Raw genomic sequence first — 17853 nt, 5'->3', positions numbered from 1 at the left:
CTCGGCCTGCTGCCGAGCATTAGTGTGAACACAAATGCTGTCAGCCGTTTTGCGTGTATGTGTGTGTGTGTGTGTGTAGCTGTGGGAAGCAATTACAGTTTATGTCTAAGTATGTGGGTGGCCATTATATATGCAACTTGTGTTTGTATGCCAGTATGTACATGTGTCAGTAACTCGGTCAACATGCATTATTTCCCATTAGTGCATTTTGAGTTTTTTTTTTGTGTTTGCTGGCTACACAAAGCACACACCGAGTGTCTGTGTTTATGTCTGTACAGATGAGAATTAATGTAATGAATTTTTGTACCTGAAAAAGCCCTTGCAGCCCTCACAGGTCATGGCGTTGAAGTGGAAGCCAGTGGCTTTGTCGCCACACACGCCACAGATTCGTGGCACATTCCTATCAAACTCATCAGGGGCCACAGTGGACGTACTCACAACCGTGGGCTCCATCACTAAACAGAGAGAGGAAGAGGAAGGAGGAAAGGGGGAGGAAAAAAAAAAGATAGGAAACAACATTGCAGATTGTAAAAATTGTTCACTTACAGAGTAACTTTCCCAACAATAAACACACACACACACACACAAAAAAAAAATGACCTGCTTCCCCAGCCCTACGGACTTGGGGTGATGAAGCTCTTGAGGCTGTGGCACCTGACCTGAGGAATGCTCTACCTGCACCTGTAAGATCTGCCCAGTCTGTAAACACCTTCAAAAACCAGCTAAAGATGTATTGTTTAAGAGGGACTTTTGAGTGACAGACACACAAAATCTGCTTTTATATTTTATGCATTTTTAATTTTTCATTCTTGCATCACTTTCAACTTTTAATTTTTGTATCCCTTTTAATTTTATTGTTTGCTGTTTACTTTCTGAAGCACTACATAGGTACATTTTGCTTTGTTATTAATCTATAATATTTTCTTAATAATGTAAATATTTATACATTAATGCATGACATTAATATATTTGAGGATACAAATAAAAAAGTAAGAGTTCCATCATCAGGTTTTTAACTGATTGAGTGAATATATTTTTATATATTTTTTTATATTTCTTCAGGATGACTTCAATACTCCATTCTGCTCTTTGCAGGTAAATTTAACTCCAGTTTTTTTTTGTTTGTTTTTTTTGTCCAAGGGGAAAAAAAAGGGGGAGACATATGAATAAAAAAACAAAAAACCAAAAAGAACATATTAAAATTCAAAATGCTGGATCTGGGTATCTGTTTCACTTATGAGATGGAGGAGAGAAAAAAAAGCATGTCACCACAAGGCTAGCATCCTGAAAAACAAACAAGGACTGTTCTTTTCACAAAGCTTCTTTCTTATTTCTTTCTTTGCTTGCACTGTACAGTGAAAGTGAAGCAAATGATTGCAGGGAGGCGAGAGTAAGTAACCAGTACCCCCCCAAAAAGACAAAAAAAAAAAAAAGACAATAAAAATCCACTGATGTACCCGAGCAATAATAGTTCATCATTCACAGCTAATTAAGAAACACTGTTTTGGCTAAAAGTCAAAAGTTAGTTTAATATTAAAGGTGTCCTGTTAAACTAAATTCTGCTCCTGGTCCGATTCCATTAAAGGCATTTAGCTGAAGGTCAAAAGTAGAATACAACAGAGGGTCTAGTCATTGCCCTTCTGCTGCATGCATCAAGCTTCTACGGCAGCTTCAACAGCGACCGCATGCCTTAACCAGGAATATCTGATACATCTGCTACGGTACAGTAAGACATGTCTGCAAATATTTGTTGAGGCAATTCAGCAAATGGGTCAAACAGAAGCCTGATAAGCAACCGACAAACTCTTCAGACTGTTAGGCTTCACTGCTGAATGTAGACTATGAGCCCCCGCCAGGTGATGTAAAAAAAACCTAATGTTTCACATTATTAAAAACACTAAAATGTAGTTGTTTAAAATGCAAGCTGCAGAGTATTTACCATCACACCACACAGTGGTGAAAAAGAAAAAAACGTGAAAAGCTGAAAAAGTGCCTATGAGTACTGTGGTGACCCCATTTTGTTTTGTTATTCCTAGTAGTCTATAGTGACAGAATAGGCAAGGGTGTGCCTTAAACCCTTGTTGTTCCCGGTTGTCTCAATGCACAACTTGTGTTTCTTTTCCCACCCACCCTCTTATATCCCTTTCTTTCTGAGTGCAAAGTACAAATGTTGACTCAAAGGTCCTTCAGAAAATGCCGGCCTATAAATGCTGCGCTAATCATCAATCATATGACCAAACATTAACAAATTTCATGTCTTGGCAACAGTGCCCCTAGGTTATTTACTACACGGCAATGCTTGATATCCAGATGATGAAAATATAAATGAGCATAGGTTTTACATTTCAAGCTATGTATCCAAAATAATGAACATTACCCTGCTGGCCAGGGTTCTGAGACTATATGGATTTTGCTTGCAAACACCAAAATGGCTCAAAGCACATCTGGCTGTTTCCAAAGCAAATCAAACAAACCCACAGACTTGAATGTAACATGCACTTATGCCTCCTGGATTAACAGTATGTAGTTGCAACCTGGGTCTCTAAAAAGTGTCAATTCTAAAATTGGTATCCTCCTGGCAGTTGTGTAGTGCCAGTAGGTGGAAGGGCTGACCCCTAAAGACAGAAATCACATCAATGTGGCAACATGATGTGCTCCGGGGAAAAAAAGGTTTTGTGGTGCCGATCTTTCTCACGTATAGTCATAAAACAAAGCCTTCAGAAGTCCTGCTGGTATTTGGAAAAGTGATACATTATCAACACAAAGAGTATGCCATGATTCAGCAGAAAAAAGGTTCTGCTATGGCTGATTAAACTTTAGAAAAATGCTTTTCACGGGTCTAATATAAGAACAACGCTGTAACTGCTGTCATGTAATGTAATATTATGCAATTATGGACAAATATAAATAGCACAGACCTTTACAGAAAAACATAACATAAGTTCTACTGAACACAGGCAAACTACTCCCAGTACACATTCACACTCATCACTCACTGTGAACCAAAATGCCCATTTGGTTCACTATATCATCAAATGATCACTGAAGTCAGCCTTCTGTGATTGCATTCAGGCTTGACAGGCCATTACACTAAATGCACAGTAGAATTGAGAGAGCTCTAAATAATGCATCAGGTTATTAGACCAGATCTGTAGTCATTCCAGTATTGGGCATGCAAAGCCAGGCAGCAAGTTTTTTAGCTTCAGGCTTCTACTGAATGTCTCACTCTTGAATGATATACATATTGTGTGTATGCTGTTTGGCATCGATCAAATCTGTCACTGTGGTAATAATGCAAAATAGTACTCTCCCCGTGTGTTACAGTGGCATAAAGTCTAACACTGATTTGCTTGCAGGGTTGAGGCAAAGGGTAAAAGAAGATACTATGGGCATTATAATATACAACTCTAAAAAGTACTATGCTTACAGTGTGTACCTAGTGAATCACTCTCTTGGACTTTGTTTAGTGGTGAGAAACATTTTGTAACACATGATATAGTACTGTCATGATCATAGAGATTAACAAAGCCACCATGACATTACCCATTTGTTTGTGAGAAGCTTCCTTGGTGTTGCTTTCTAGAGTCAGTGGCATACTAACTTGTTTAGCAAGCCGCATCCATAAACCAAAAAGGTGAATTGCACAGGCACACATACCTGCTAATTACTGCGAAGTAACAGACTAACAAAATGCTAGAATTTCACTCAGCAATCTCTGTATTGCTTGTCCCCTATTATCTGTACCACAAAGCAAGACATAATATTTGGCACATAAATCCATTAATAATGCTCCAAAAGGCACCAACAGCACAAACACGATTGAGAGGTACAGTTTAGTAACTTAAACTACTGAAGATGAAGCCTTGCAGATAGCTATGGATTACCTGTGCCTGCGTAGGTACACTTATCAATCAAAATGACCACACCCCATCTACAGTTACAGTTGGTTAGCTATAGAGACTAAACCTGTTTCTGTAACAGCCTGCAAGCATACTGTTTAAGACTTTAAGATGGTAGTCTGTGGAGACTGAGATGACTTGCTCCAAAATCATCTCAGTCTGTGGAGACAGATGATTTTGGAGCAAGTCTCAAATGGCTACTGAACAAACTGTAGTTTCTAGCTCGTGATTTTTCAGGTTAACTGTGACACACTGTAAGATGATAATATGACATGTCCGGAGTAAAGAAGAAAAATATCTCCACAAAGGGAAAAGTAGGAACTATACATTTATTCATAGCAATGTAGAGTTAAAGTGTGTGTATTAGGGCTGCAACGATTAGTTGACATTGTCGACAATAATGATAATAAAAATAGTTGATGACGAATTTAATTGTCGATAATAGTCGTTTTTTTTTTATTACTGATGATTTTTTTTTTAACGGAGTGAGATGTGTTTCTGTCCGTCTATCTCTGGCGAGCTTCACACACGTGCAATCGGTTGTTACATGAAGTAGAATTCAATTTCCGGGTCCACACTGTCACGTGATCCACATGCTGTAATGTTGTGTTCCTGGTTTTAACCGATCCGACTCGAAAAAAAAAAAAAAACACACTCAGCTGTCATTTTACCGATGAGAAAGAGAAGCGGAAATAGCTGCAGTTGATAAGGTATGTTACAATCATCTTTTATAGGGAGCAGTCAATCGTTATGCCATTGCTGTTTAATTAGGAGCATTTGGACCCGGAAATGACGCCAGACTGAAAGACCGGATAGCATTCAGCGGCATGTTTAGTCATTGGCGGCTACTGGTGAAACTGTGCCAACTTTGTTTTACAGGGAAGAAAAAGTACTATATATATATTTTTTTTTTATGGTTGGAAAAATGGACCGTTAAATTTAAAATGTTTCTATGGACATTTTATTATTCTGCCTCATCAGACCTACATTTTCCATGTTTTCTTCTCCAAATAACTACTACCTTGTTAAGCATTTATTTGGATGTGTCATATATTGATCACAGTCCAGGCAAACCACATTGTTAAGGAAATTAAGTAACTTTCCCCCACTATGGTAATTTAAATCAAAAGTAGGGGTTAAACTGGGCAAGCAGCTCAGTGGAGCTAAGAGCTGTGCAGGAACTCAGCTCCTCCTACTACTCTTGCCCATTATTGCTAATCTCGCAGACAGCTCCTAAAATGCACTTTCAGACACTGAAGATTTCTTTCTTCTTCATTAAACAGGCAATCCCACAGCAGTAGGATCGATGTGCGGTTTTCTAGGTTAGAGAGTATAAATTCCTGAATTACTTAAATCTCCTGATATGATCTTATTGTAGCATTGTTAGAATAAATGCTTTTCTGAACATCGAATAAGTGCGTATTTGCACTAGCTGTTTAAAGTTTATGAAGGAAAATCATTTGGAGCACTGCAAGATGGTCTCTAGTTATTCTCAGCAGCAGTCCTAATATCACATTTGCGTCATAATTGGAGTATATATTGTAGGGTGCATTAGTGGAACCGTCATAGGGCTGCAGTAACCTGAAGAAAATCTTGGTGTTAAGTTGCATCAAGCTGATGAAAAATAATAATAAAAAATCTTAAGATGGATTCAATGGACCATAGTGCAGAGTGCAATCTACCTGCTCACCTTATTAGCCTAAATGAAATATAATGATGAATATTAAATCATTGTTCCATATCATATGAGGAAAAAAAAAAACTATTATGGAATGATGCTAGCAGGCCTCATGTCCTGAGCAACAGATCCCGCAATTCCCACTGTAATATATATTTTTTGTTTTGATGAGAGGAAGCTTCACATTAAGCTCGTTCTGTGTAGCTGCTGCTGACAGACGCTTGATTAATCTAAGCTGCTGCTGAAAGCATCTGCCAAACAATTATTCCACCAAACATACTGATATATGACATTTCTGATATTCTGAAGTGCTAGACAGGAAAGTTTAACACTTGACCAGTTCATCTTGCAGTGTAGCTGATGTACAGTGGTGTGAAAAAGTGTTTGCCCCCTGCCTCATTTCCTGTTTTTTTGCATGTTTGTCACACTTAAGTGTTTCAGAACATCAAACCAATTTAAACAATAGTCAAGGACAACACAAGTAAACACAAAATGCAAGTTGTAAATCAAGGTGTTTATTAGTAAAGGTGAAAAAAAATCCAAACCATCATGGCCCTGTGTGAAAAAGTGATTGCCCCCTAAACCTAATAATTGGTTGGGCCACCCTTAGCAGCAACAACTGCAACCAAGCGTTTGCGATAACTTGCAATGAGGCTTTTACAGCGTTCTGGAGGAATTTCGGCCCACTCATCTTTGCAGAATTGTCCTAATTCAGTTACATTAGAGGGTTTTCGAGCATGAACGGCCTTTTTAAGGTCATAGCACAACATCTCAATAGGATTCAGGTCAGGACTTTGGCTAGACCACTCCAAAGTCTTCATTTTGTTTTTCTTCAGCCATTCAGTGGTGGACTTGCTGGTGTGTTTAGGATCATTGTCCTGCTGCAGAACCCAAGTACGTTTAAGCTTGAGTACACGAACAGATGGTCTGACATTCTCCTTCAGGATCTCTTGGTAGACAGCAGAATTCATAGTTCCATTTATCACAGCAAGTCTTCCAGGTCCTGGCGCAGCAAAACAGCCCCAGACCATCACACTACCACCACCATATTTTACTGTTGGTATAATGTTCTTTTTCTGAAATGCAGTGTTCCTTTTACCCCAGATGTAATGGGACACACACCTTCCAAAGAGTTCCACTTTTGTCTCATCGGTCCACAGAATGTTGTCCCAAAAGTCTTGGGGATCATCAAGATGCGTTTTGGAAAAATTGAGATGAGCTTTAATGTTCTTTTTGCTCAGCAGTGGTTTTCTTCTTGGAACTCTGCCATGCAGGCCATTTTTGCTCAGTCTTTTTCTGATGGTGGAGGCTTGAACGCTGACCTTAACTGAGGCAAGTGAGGCCTGCAGTTCTTTGGACGTTGTTGTGGGGTCTTTTGTGACCTCTTGGATGAGTCGTTGCTGCATCCTTGGGGTAATTTTGGGCGGCCGGCCACTCCTGGGAAGGTTCACCCCTGTTCCATGTCTTCGCCATTTGTGGATAATGGCTCTCACTGTGGTTCGCTGGATTCCCAAAGCTTTGGAAATGGCTTTATAACCCTTTCCAGACTGATAGATCTCAATTACTTTCTTTCTCAATTGCTCCTGAATTTCTTTGGATCTCGGCATGATGTGTAGCTTTCAATGATCTTCTGGTGGACCTTACTGTGTCAGGCAGCTCCTATTTAAGTGATGTCTTGATTGGGAACAGGTGTGGCAATAATCAGGCCTAGGTGTGGCTAGGGAAATTGAACTCAGGTGTGAAAAACCACAGTTATAGTATGTTTTAACAAGGGGGGCAATCACTTTTTCACACAGGGCCATGATGGTTTGGATTTTTTTTCACCTTTACTAATAAACACCTTCATTTACAACTTGCATTTTGTGTTTACTTGTGTTGTCCTTGACTGTTGTTTAAATTGGTTTGATGTTCCGAAACACTTAAGTGTGACAAACATGCAAAAAAACAGGAAATGAGGCAGGGGGCAAACACTTTTTCACACCACTGTAGGTCTATAAAATTACATGCCGCAACAGTGTAGATGATGATGTCCTCTGGGTAACCCTTTCTATCTTCGGGACGACAGATTTTTTTTTACTGCCATACTATCACAGCCATGCAAGATGCAGACACACAACTTTACAGGTATGTGGTTGACACTGGATTAAAGGCTGGGTTTGATGATTGGTGTGGCCCAGAAACTTGTTGGTGTGCTGCTGCTATGATTCCACTGCAATTCTCTAGTAAGGCCATTGTATTTTTGTCTTTTGGTATTTTTCTAAACCTTATATTTTACCTTCATGTTTTACTATGATACTTGTTTTGGAAACAATACTAGGAATTAGGTGGGAATACCTTGCAATAGATGAAGGAGCCATAAGAACCCAAATAAACTGTAAGTCAATTTGTTACTTGATTTATTGTGATTAAGCACTCAACAAAATAATCAGAAAACACAGAGCAGATTGTTGTGCCTTTGGACATGGGGGCTGTCTAGCAATGTTTTTACCTTTATTCCATATACGCTGCATCTAATCAATCATGACATGGCTGCACAAGTTATTCAAAAACATCACCACGCTGGCTTTGTTGTCATCTTAGCACATGGGGAGGGGAAGGGGGAAGGGGGGCATTTTCCTCATAGATCTCTCAATAAAGATCTATGAGAAAATGCCCCAAATCCTCACTTGATTTATGATACTTTACTAATGAGTGTACGGTCACGATCATTAGTTTCAAGTTTTACTGAACACAACCCATTGTTCATTTTATAAAATTTTGGACCTATTTAGACTGAAATGGACAAGAAAAAAGTTTTAGGGTGAAGCTACCTTATCACTGACAAAGCACTACCATGTGAATGTGCAGCATCCTCAGTTTCTCAGTAACATCGTCCCCTTGTTTGTGACGTCTGGTTTCACCAAGATGGCAATAGCCAAAGTGCTCAGCCTGAGGCGTCAAAACAGAGTCCACAAACCAATGGGTGACATCATACTGGCTACATCCTTCTTTACAGTTTACCATCTTAAAGAAACCATTTGAATCCTCCCTCGATCTGGTGTTCATGCTTCTTTACTTTTCTGCATTGGAAATTATAGTAGAAATGTTGAGAAAAAAAAAAGGAAAGACATCTTAATTTTAGGGCTTCTTTTATCTTACTACTAGTCTACTTACATTTTACTGCCTTTTAAAGAACAGGCTATGGTGCACAGATGAAGTACAAGACAACATGGTTTCATGATATGATTTGCATCACAACTGCTATGTTGGGACATCAAATGAAACACCGCCTGACAAAGAGGGAGTTACTATGAATTTTAATATATTGTATCTATGGCAAATGTGACAAAAACTATGAATATAAAAATATAAATAAAAGAACAAGAGGCCGTAAAACAAGGACAGTCAGTGAATTACGCAGAAAGTTGCACATATTCTATGTGAAACTGTGTGGTACTGATGGTAATTAAGGTCGCCCATCTCTGCAATAATGACTAGTACGCACAGGAATAAGCTTACATCAGCTGAAAGAAAAAGAAAACTCTTAAGTCTTGCATGCTCAACAAGACACCTCCACTGGTTTATTTAAAATACTTTGAAATGCTTATGCTGCCCGGGTTGTTTATTGAATGTGGTCTGTCTCCAAAGCAGTAGTTACAGTGTACATGCACAATTTCATAGCTTTGCCCTTCGCTAAACCACTACTTAGTCATAAGTACAAAAATATGGGTTTAACGGTATAACATCAAATGGTTTTGTTGTAGCACAATTTCCGCTGGATTCCATAATCTTCTTATAATCTCGGTGCTCACAGGATACAAAGTCTTTTCCCTTTCTTTATGTCTCCATTACACCTAACTACAAGGATCATTCAGATGAGTATTTCCCTGTGAATGGCTGTTTGCACTCAGAGAGGAAATGCCATCCCACAGAAGTGAGCACTGAGACTGTTGTAGGACGAGAAGGATGCAGAAGACAAGCAGGCCAGAGAGTGAGAGGAGCTGTGGGGATATTGGAGCAATCACAGATAAAGACATATACAGCAAGTAGAGGTGGGGTGACCTCTTTGTCAATGTGACTGTGTCACAATGGCCCACGGTACCCTGCTTGCTGTTCTGGAAATGAGGAAGAAATGAAAGTATGAGGAGCGGGCACGCGGCAATGTCCCAAAGAAGACGATCAACGCAAACAGCCTGTTTTTGTCATTTAAAAAGCTGTCTAAAAATACACACAGTCATAAGCCACTTCAACTACTGGCTAAATATAAATACATGTCTCATCTCTGACAGGCCTTCATCTTGAGAAGGATCAGGGGGGAAAAGCAATTTGCTATTCATGTTGGAATCACATTTAGAGTATGATTTATTTCTGTTGGTCCTGTTTCAGTCTCATTTCAAAATCAAGGAGCTCATTTTGGCATTATCTGTTGTGTGTGTGTGTGTGTGTGTGTGTGTGTGTGTGTGTGTGTGTGTGTGTGTGTGTGTGTGTGTGTGTGTACTGATCAATAAGTTTGTCTGCTGACCAGTAAGGATAATATATTAACTAGGGCTGCAATTAATTTATTTTTTCCAACTGATTTATCTGATATGTTGTTTTATCATTAAACCTCCTAGAAATTCATAAAATACATATATCCTAAGGGTCAAAAGTCTTATCAATAGTCCAGTAGCCCAATAGCCAATAATATTCAGTTGCAATACTTCAAAATATAAAATTCAGAAACTTGTATTCAATTTGTCAAAGTAGAGATTTAGAGATTCAAGCTGAGAAACAAATTGATTATCAAGTGTAAAATAAGCTTCTTTTGCACTGACTGCACTGTTCTTTCCATAACTGAATAACCCTCACTTTAGAAATAATTGCTGGACTCTGCATGTAAAATGAAATTATAAAAGGAAGGCGAAAGCAAAACGTACTGAGAGACGGGAGCTCGGAGGTCGGAGACACAGTGGCAGTGGAGGATGAGCAAGAGAAGAGGCCTGCAGTAATTATGCGTAGTACCACAAACTGACTCTAGCATGTCATTTTAACTGGGTGGTGAAAGCTGCAAAATAAAGACATTACCCCAATTTTGGATGGGAGGCTAGGGAGGTTCCCCTTCTTTTAACCCAAAAGACCAGCTGAGGGAGAACAAGTGCTACTTAGCATGCAATGGAGCAATGACTCATCTTTTCCTCCTTTGATTTATTCACATTATGGCTGAAATGACACGCATGTTTCTCATAATGCAGGGATTGATGCTATAACTGGGCCCAGGTTAGACTTAAAGCTACAGCACTGTCTGTGAAATACTTAATAGTTGAACAGCTCATCAATCTTTAAGATAAATGGTCTAGAACTGTTAGTGGTCTGGACTGAATTAGTATCAGCGTGTCTGGAAAAATAAAGCACTCTCATCTTACATTAAAACCATGTATCCATATACACCTAAACTACATGAAAAATCCTTTAATTAAATATTAATTAATGAACACCTGGCAGGATTTTAACTCAGGGGAGTTGGAGGAAGATCCCAGCAAAGTCTACAGAAAATGTATTCAGAAAATAACATCACCTATAATACATTTATTAGTGCAAGGTGTTTGTACCATATATACCCATTTGGGACACAGGGACATTTGATGTCAATATGTGCAAAATTATGACTGACTACAAATGGTGTTAATTTGAGGAACACAGAGAGGAGACATGTTAAACATCTAATATATGACAGTATATGCAGTAACACAATAAGCATAAAGGATTATGAATATAGTAATGCACCACTTTGTAGGATTTTGGGTACCCGTACCTGGAACTGTGTATTTCTGCTACACTTACTGTATCTACAGTGAGTCTGAGCTGGTGTGACATATTCCTACAGGGATACGTGCCAATGTGGACCATGGCAAGAGTCCAAAATCACTCATAAGATAACTTATTTCCCTCTGTTCTTCTTGTCATTCAATTTCCAGCTGCATCACAAGTACGTGATTACCAAACAGGAAAGTGGTCATTGGTTTTCATTGTCAGGTGCGCCTGTTACTTACAGGAAAAAAAAAAAGGGAGAGAGAGACTTCAGCTGTGAAAAAGATTTGGCGCATAGCCCAGATGTTAGATTAACTTTCATCTCAGTCAATCTCAACTGATTATAAAACACACCCTCAACCCACACCCACCATCTAACAAACCTAATTAAGTGGTGCCATTAGAGCATGGATGCTGAAATGAACTGTGATTGAGGACAGGGCAAGATATAACAAAGTGAGTAACGGGGAGGACCCAGACAGCATTTCAAGAAGGGATCATTTTAAGTGCACCCAGATATACAGAAGAGAGAGGGGAAAGCGGGAAATAAAAATCTCTGGCATCACATCCCAAGAATGTCAGCAATGAACTTACAGACCACATCCCAACACATAAGAGTCAGAGTCAGAATCACATCCAGACCTATAACAGCAGTGGAAGAAAGAGAGGGATTGCTGTGGAGCGTGTGAGGGTGTAAGCTAGAGAAGGAGGACCTGCACGACAGTCCAATGTGCATGCTCCATCTACATCACATGACGCAATCCCACAAATGAATCTGAAATTGTTCACTGCTGCCAAAAGTTTCTCTTGAAGGAAAAAAAAGACATCCAAAGAGAAAGCGATAAGGTAGGGAAAGACAAAGAGGAGTTATTTAGAGCGAAAGGAGAAAATATAAGGCAATGGGTTTTACTGCATACCTCAGGCTGGGTCACTTTGAGTATTTAGGACATCAAACAAACTGGATCAGGAATGACCCTGCTTACAGAGAACTGGACTACAATGGAAATACATAGTCTTGTGATTCATACATAGAAAGGCATATAGAGAAAGCCGAACGTTCCACCAAAAAAAAAAATAGGATGAAAAAAGGAAATTGAAGGATGAAAGATGGGGATGAAGATACCATGGTCTGGGATTAGTAAGGGAAAAAAGTTAAATTTAATTATGACTGGTATATAGAAATTTAGGTTAAAACCCCCCAAAACAAACAACAAATGGGAAGAGATAGTGAAAGAAAACAATAGACCTAAAAAGACCATGTAGACCTAACAACAACAAAGTAGACAGAGTCTGTAATGCAGCTAAACAACCGGCTGAGCAGACTAGTCCAGTCCTGTCTCTTTGCTTTGCCTCCCTCTCATTTTTTCTCCTGCAGCCTCCACGGGACTATCTCATGCTCTTTTCCTACAATCGCAGGGAGCATGTTACAGCAGCAGTAATAGCACATGACAAGGTGACCTGTGCCCCACACAGGATGGGCTAAACTGGGGTTGGAAAGGGTGGGGGTGGGGGTGGGGGGTCCCATGTCCCGTGTCCAGCCCTATGGTCTCTGTATACCCCCCTCCCCAACACTCAGGCCCCACTGCTGGCCAGCAACGGGAGAGAGAGAGGCAGTGACGGCAGGCTGCCCCCCTTATGCTGGGCCCCTTGCTGGACTCTGGAGGGGAAAGAGACGAGGCAGGGAGAGGCCCACTCCAACACACACCAAAAGTCTTGTTTATGTCTATGTTGAATTTGACAGAAAATGCACATTCTCTAGCACACAGAGTTGCGCACACAAAAAGCCAACTGGACAGAGCCGGACAGACAACAGACATAGACGTGTGGGTGAGGTGGATGCAAAAACACTTAGCCGACATGTCAGATTATATAACCACCGTAAAATGCTCTCTCTCATTCAGGAAATAGTCCTATTAAAAAAAAAAAACTTTAAGAATTCACTGTTTGTTTTTCTATTAAGAAGTCAGATTTTGAAAGGTGACAAAATATACAATCCCAATAAAATTTTATATTTCACCTACTTATATACCAAGAGTAAAAAAGAAAAGAAAAAAAAGCTATACATAAACTGCCCTAGATAAAACTGGCATGGTTTGCTTTCCAAGAAGAATTTATTCCAGCATGACTTGCGCTCCATATACATCATGTTACCTGTTTGACGCTTTTGGCCTAGAAACAATCAACCACAAGATGTAAAAGAGGACCCAACAACATTAGTGGGAACTTAACACTTCATTAGTACTAAAGGAAACTGAACATAAGTGTCAAACAGCATGCGTGCTCAGAGGTACGTATAAGTGGGTCTTTACAGCCAAGCACAGCAGCGTCTTTCTTTCTATAGGGTCACATGTAAGAGGAAGCAACCAATTACTGTAGCCATGAAAGAGAGGAGGGGGCTGGGGTATTTCAGTGTGTAGGAGACCTAATGGGTTGTGCTATCACCGCAGCACACCACTCCATAAACAACTTGCTACCTGTTACTGTAAATAATGACACACACCAAGCCCATTTCATAGCCCATGGACCGTCTGTGCTGAGTCCTGCAACAAACATGATTTATATCCTGGAGCCTAGGTTTCCCTTCATTTGGGTTAAGTTCAGGCTCCGACCCAAATAACACTGGTTCTTGAATAAATTTCCAAGTTGGCTGAATTCAAAACATCATGAATTTTATGTCAGTTAAGACACTGGGAATAGACAGCCCATTTATTTCACCACACAAGTTAAGTCCACTGATACACTGACGGGTTGCTTTATTTGAGATGTAGTTGAAATCAAACCAAATCAAATCCAATACAGCAGTTTTGCCACAAACTCTACTTTTGAAACCTTTTCAATTTATTTATTTATTTTTATACATCAAAAAGATGATGGTTCTATTTTAGGTTTATTATTGAGGTCACCAGGCATGGTGGTGGTGGTGTATTAGACTGCAGTACACTTTGTGGAAACAAAATCCACAATGATCTCCATAATAAACAGTGTCGAATCACCATGTTTTTGACATGTCTGACTGAAAATGAAACTGAAAATGCCGTAGCTTCGTAAAAGTCTAACTTAGGTTGAAGCTAGTGTATTGACTGCAAAAGAACTTAGAGCTGTACATAATAAAGTGGTCAGCAAGCGTGTATCTGCTGTTTTTCATCAGAAATGGATAGGCGTGAGGCCACTGGGAAAACAAGCTCTGTGTGTGTGTGTGTGTGTGTGTGTGTGTGTGTGTGTGTGTATATATATATATATATATATATATATATATATATATATATATATATATATATATTAGTTGTACCTGGACACGTAAGTTATGCAAGTGAAGAACAGGAGAGAGCTGTGAGCAGCAGGTTGTTAAAATTTCAGACTTAAAAGAGACAGGAGGCTTGTGTTAATTAATGGTGTCATTATTCTCAAATGGCTCCATTCCCCATCACTATTAATGTGAGTGCTTAAGATGTAGCGGTATAAATAATTCCAGCCAAGCAGCAGTATGTGTTGTGTTGTGTTGTGTTACAGTGAAAGGGATTCTCCTCCCATGCTCACATAACTGTAGTAGCACAGGAAAAACTATAGCACTAAGCTACGTGACAGGAAAGCTGAATTGAACACCAAGTACATCAAGTCACTGCAGCTATCTTATCACATCCATATACAGACAATAAACCTGTGAGCTGATATCAACTTGTTATTAAAGGTGAATAGGTGAGAAGCAGTTTAATGTTAATATGTTCACTCTGTAACAGTTTTTATGTGGGCAGAAAAATGCTCCATAATAAATTTTAAGTTCAGTTTTGGATATTTCATTGCACAGTCCATAATTTTTGGGACTATGGCTGATTTAGGGCACACCTTTTTTTTTCTTTTTACATTTAACTTTCCAAAAGTTTTCAAACTACTGACATTTTCCCTGAAAATTAATTCAACTTTACATGGGGTAATTCATTTATAATCACTCAAGCGCAGTTGTTAAATCGTGAGGCTGCAACAGCTCTGGGAAAACTTGTGCAAAAACACTTAACATCAAAACAACAAAAGTTCCATAATTTCTCAGTGCATCGATTTTTGATTACACATTGCAATGTACGATTTATAAACAAAAAACAAATAAATAAATAAAGCCTCACCTGAGGTTTTAGCATGTCCTTGCACAATAGGAAAGCCTTGAAACCTTTCTTCAGTTTATCCCAAGTTCTTAATCCTGTTCAACAGAAAAGCAAAAATGGCAAGTCGCTAGTCACTGACTGGGCCTTTTCCAATAGTACCTGACCTGCAGTTACTCTTGTTTATGTAACGATGAACTATTTTCAACAGCAACATACACACTCGGATGTAATCATATAGAAGCGAGTAAGGGAACAAACACCCTAGACAGAACGACTGACTGAAACTGCGCTAAATCATTTTCTTCTGAGGTCCCGGGCAACTGAAATCACAACAACTCAACTCTCGACCTTAACATTCCTCCCGTGTGTGCGAGTTTCATACCTCAACTCAACTTTTCCCCATCAAGACCGAGTTGCTTTTAATCCTCTTTAGTCGTCGTTCGTCGCCGCCGCCGTCGTCTTCATGCTCTTGCAAAGTGTGTCCCCTCCATGTTGACGAGAACAGGTTAGCTTAAAAGGGAAGACGAGAGCGCGACGCCAAACTCAGAAACGTGTGGAGACTTGGGGGAGAAAAACGTTAAAGTCGTACGCCCTTCCAGACGTTGGCTCACTCAGCAGCCGTGGTAGTAGCTAACGTTAGCGTGGCTAGCTTGGCTGCTTTAACCCTAAAACGCGGCACCAAGTTCAGCCAGCTTATTAACCGTTCCTGCAACCGAGCGCAACGAAACGAGCAGCGGGGAAACGGGCAAGACGCAACCAGGTATCACTAACAGGCAAACGCACGCGCCAACATGATAATAACGCAATAACAGCGACGATACTCCGACTATATTTACGCTATCCCTCCTTCTTCTGGACCCAAATAGATGGCCATTACTTTTTTGTTATGCACCGCCCCCTCCCTGGGACCTCTACGGGGAAGAGGGATTTCCCCCCCAGCCCCTACGGCAACCAATCACAGGCGGGCTTGGTGCGTCTCCTGCGCTGTGGTTGGTGACACTTCTGTCGCGCCCGAGTCTGATCGGTCGGTTTCGGTGCCCGTAACATGGAGTTCCGCCCTCTCAAACAGGGGTGTGTCATGACGTCAAAGGTAACGAAGAGGTAAACAACTTTGACCGCGTGAGGTTTAAAGCGACACCGTTTGTCTGTGAGCTCTGAATCAACGGAGACCCGGCGTGGGGATTACCGCGCTAACATTAGACGCGGCATGGCGTCTGAATAGGTGGAAACTGCCTCCCCGGGGCCGAGTTTTTCATCTACACCTGAACGTCTTTGTTTGCAGCTACGTGCGATCTGAGCGGTATTCAACGTTAAAAACATAAACATTGACGCAACACCATCGCAAACGATATCACGCTTCTGAAAACAATAACAAGAGTTCCGTCTGACTAAATCTTTTATTTTTATTTATTTTGTGAATTTTACCCCCACGATTTCGTTGACACTTCGCAGATGTGTGCAATGAGGCGTGCGTGTTGGAGGGGTGTGTCTACTCTGCAGTACAGTGGTAGGCTGGGGAGGCAACGTCGCTGCATGGCGATGTTGCCATACATTTACAATACACGAGAGATGGCCGAATGTGCTAAAAATAGACGATTAAACACCTCCGCTACACGCTTTCACTTGCAAAACACGGTCAGTATGTTGTGCTCTTCTCCATTTATTTATTTATGTATCTATTTGTTTATTTTGTGTTAATTTGAGTGACATTTTTTTCAGCGACCGTCTTTGTGCATAAATAATCTCTGGTATGTGGTTGAAATGGTGGTGTGTGTGTGTGTGCGTGTGTGTGGTATTAGGTCCAGCGGAGGGGCCCTCTGTGAAGGTCAAAGGTGTGTCTATAATGTAAACACCATAAAGGTCTTAGATAAGGAAAGGAGAGGAGGGGAGGGGGGCATCCGGTCCCAGGCATCCTTTTCCAACTAATTATAAAAACAAAGAGGTAGATCTGTGCAGATTGCAAAGAGAATGCATCTCAGTGTTGCTGATGAATGTTATATTTTATAAGCTCCCGTTCAAGCATTACAGTGTAATTTCTGCTATTTTTCAAGGCCTGTGTTTTAGTGTGAAATAATACCACTTATTGTATAATTGAATGACTTTTCTCGTTCTTCTAAATAATTTTTTTAGTGCTACCTTAAAATGATCATATATATATATATATATATATATATATATATATATATATATATAGGCCTGTCTTACAAAGTACATGGACATGCTGCATAGCCACTTCTGTTCATCAGATTGTGTTAGGTACTTTGCTGTCTCACAAGCCTTCCAATTATCTCTGCATTGATCTAATAGTGCTCGTTGTGCACTGTTGTCCTGCTCTCTAAATCCCCTGTGAGCACTGCTTTAGCTTCAAAACAACAAGAATTTTTGCAACAAACATTCCCTAAATATTCTGGTC

The 17853-nt window shown here is 40.0% G+C and overlaps 1 protein-coding gene across 1 annotated transcript in view; it reads right to left on the bottom strand.

Annotated features, from left to right (window-relative positions):
* Nucleotides 1–16491, bottom strand: part of LOC115780150 (vitamin D3 receptor B) — a 32138-nt gene extending 15647 nt beyond the window's left edge. The window contains exons 1-3 of the mRNA XM_030729169.1: nucleotides 15823–16491; nucleotides 15462–15535; nucleotides 308–455 (exon numbers count right to left, since the gene is read on the bottom strand). Of these exons, the coding sequence (XP_030585029.1) occupies nucleotides 308–453 (146 nt within the window). The 5' untranslated portion in view covers nucleotides 454–455; nucleotides 15462–15535; nucleotides 15823–16491. The remainder of the gene's footprint in view (nucleotides 1–307; nucleotides 456–15461; nucleotides 15536–15822) is intronic.
* Between the last annotated feature and the right edge of the window lie 1362 nt (nucleotides 16492–17853).

The sequence above is a fragment of the Archocentrus centrarchus genome, chromosome 5, assembly GCF_007364275.1.
Source record: "Archocentrus centrarchus isolate MPI-CPG fArcCen1 chromosome 5, fArcCen1, whole genome shotgun sequence".
Classification (NCBI taxonomy): Eukaryota; Metazoa; Chordata; class Actinopteri; order Cichliformes; family Cichlidae; genus Archocentrus; species Archocentrus centrarchus.
The sequence above is the reverse complement of the archived record's forward strand: the minus strand, read 5'-3'. Positions and strand labels throughout refer to the sequence as shown.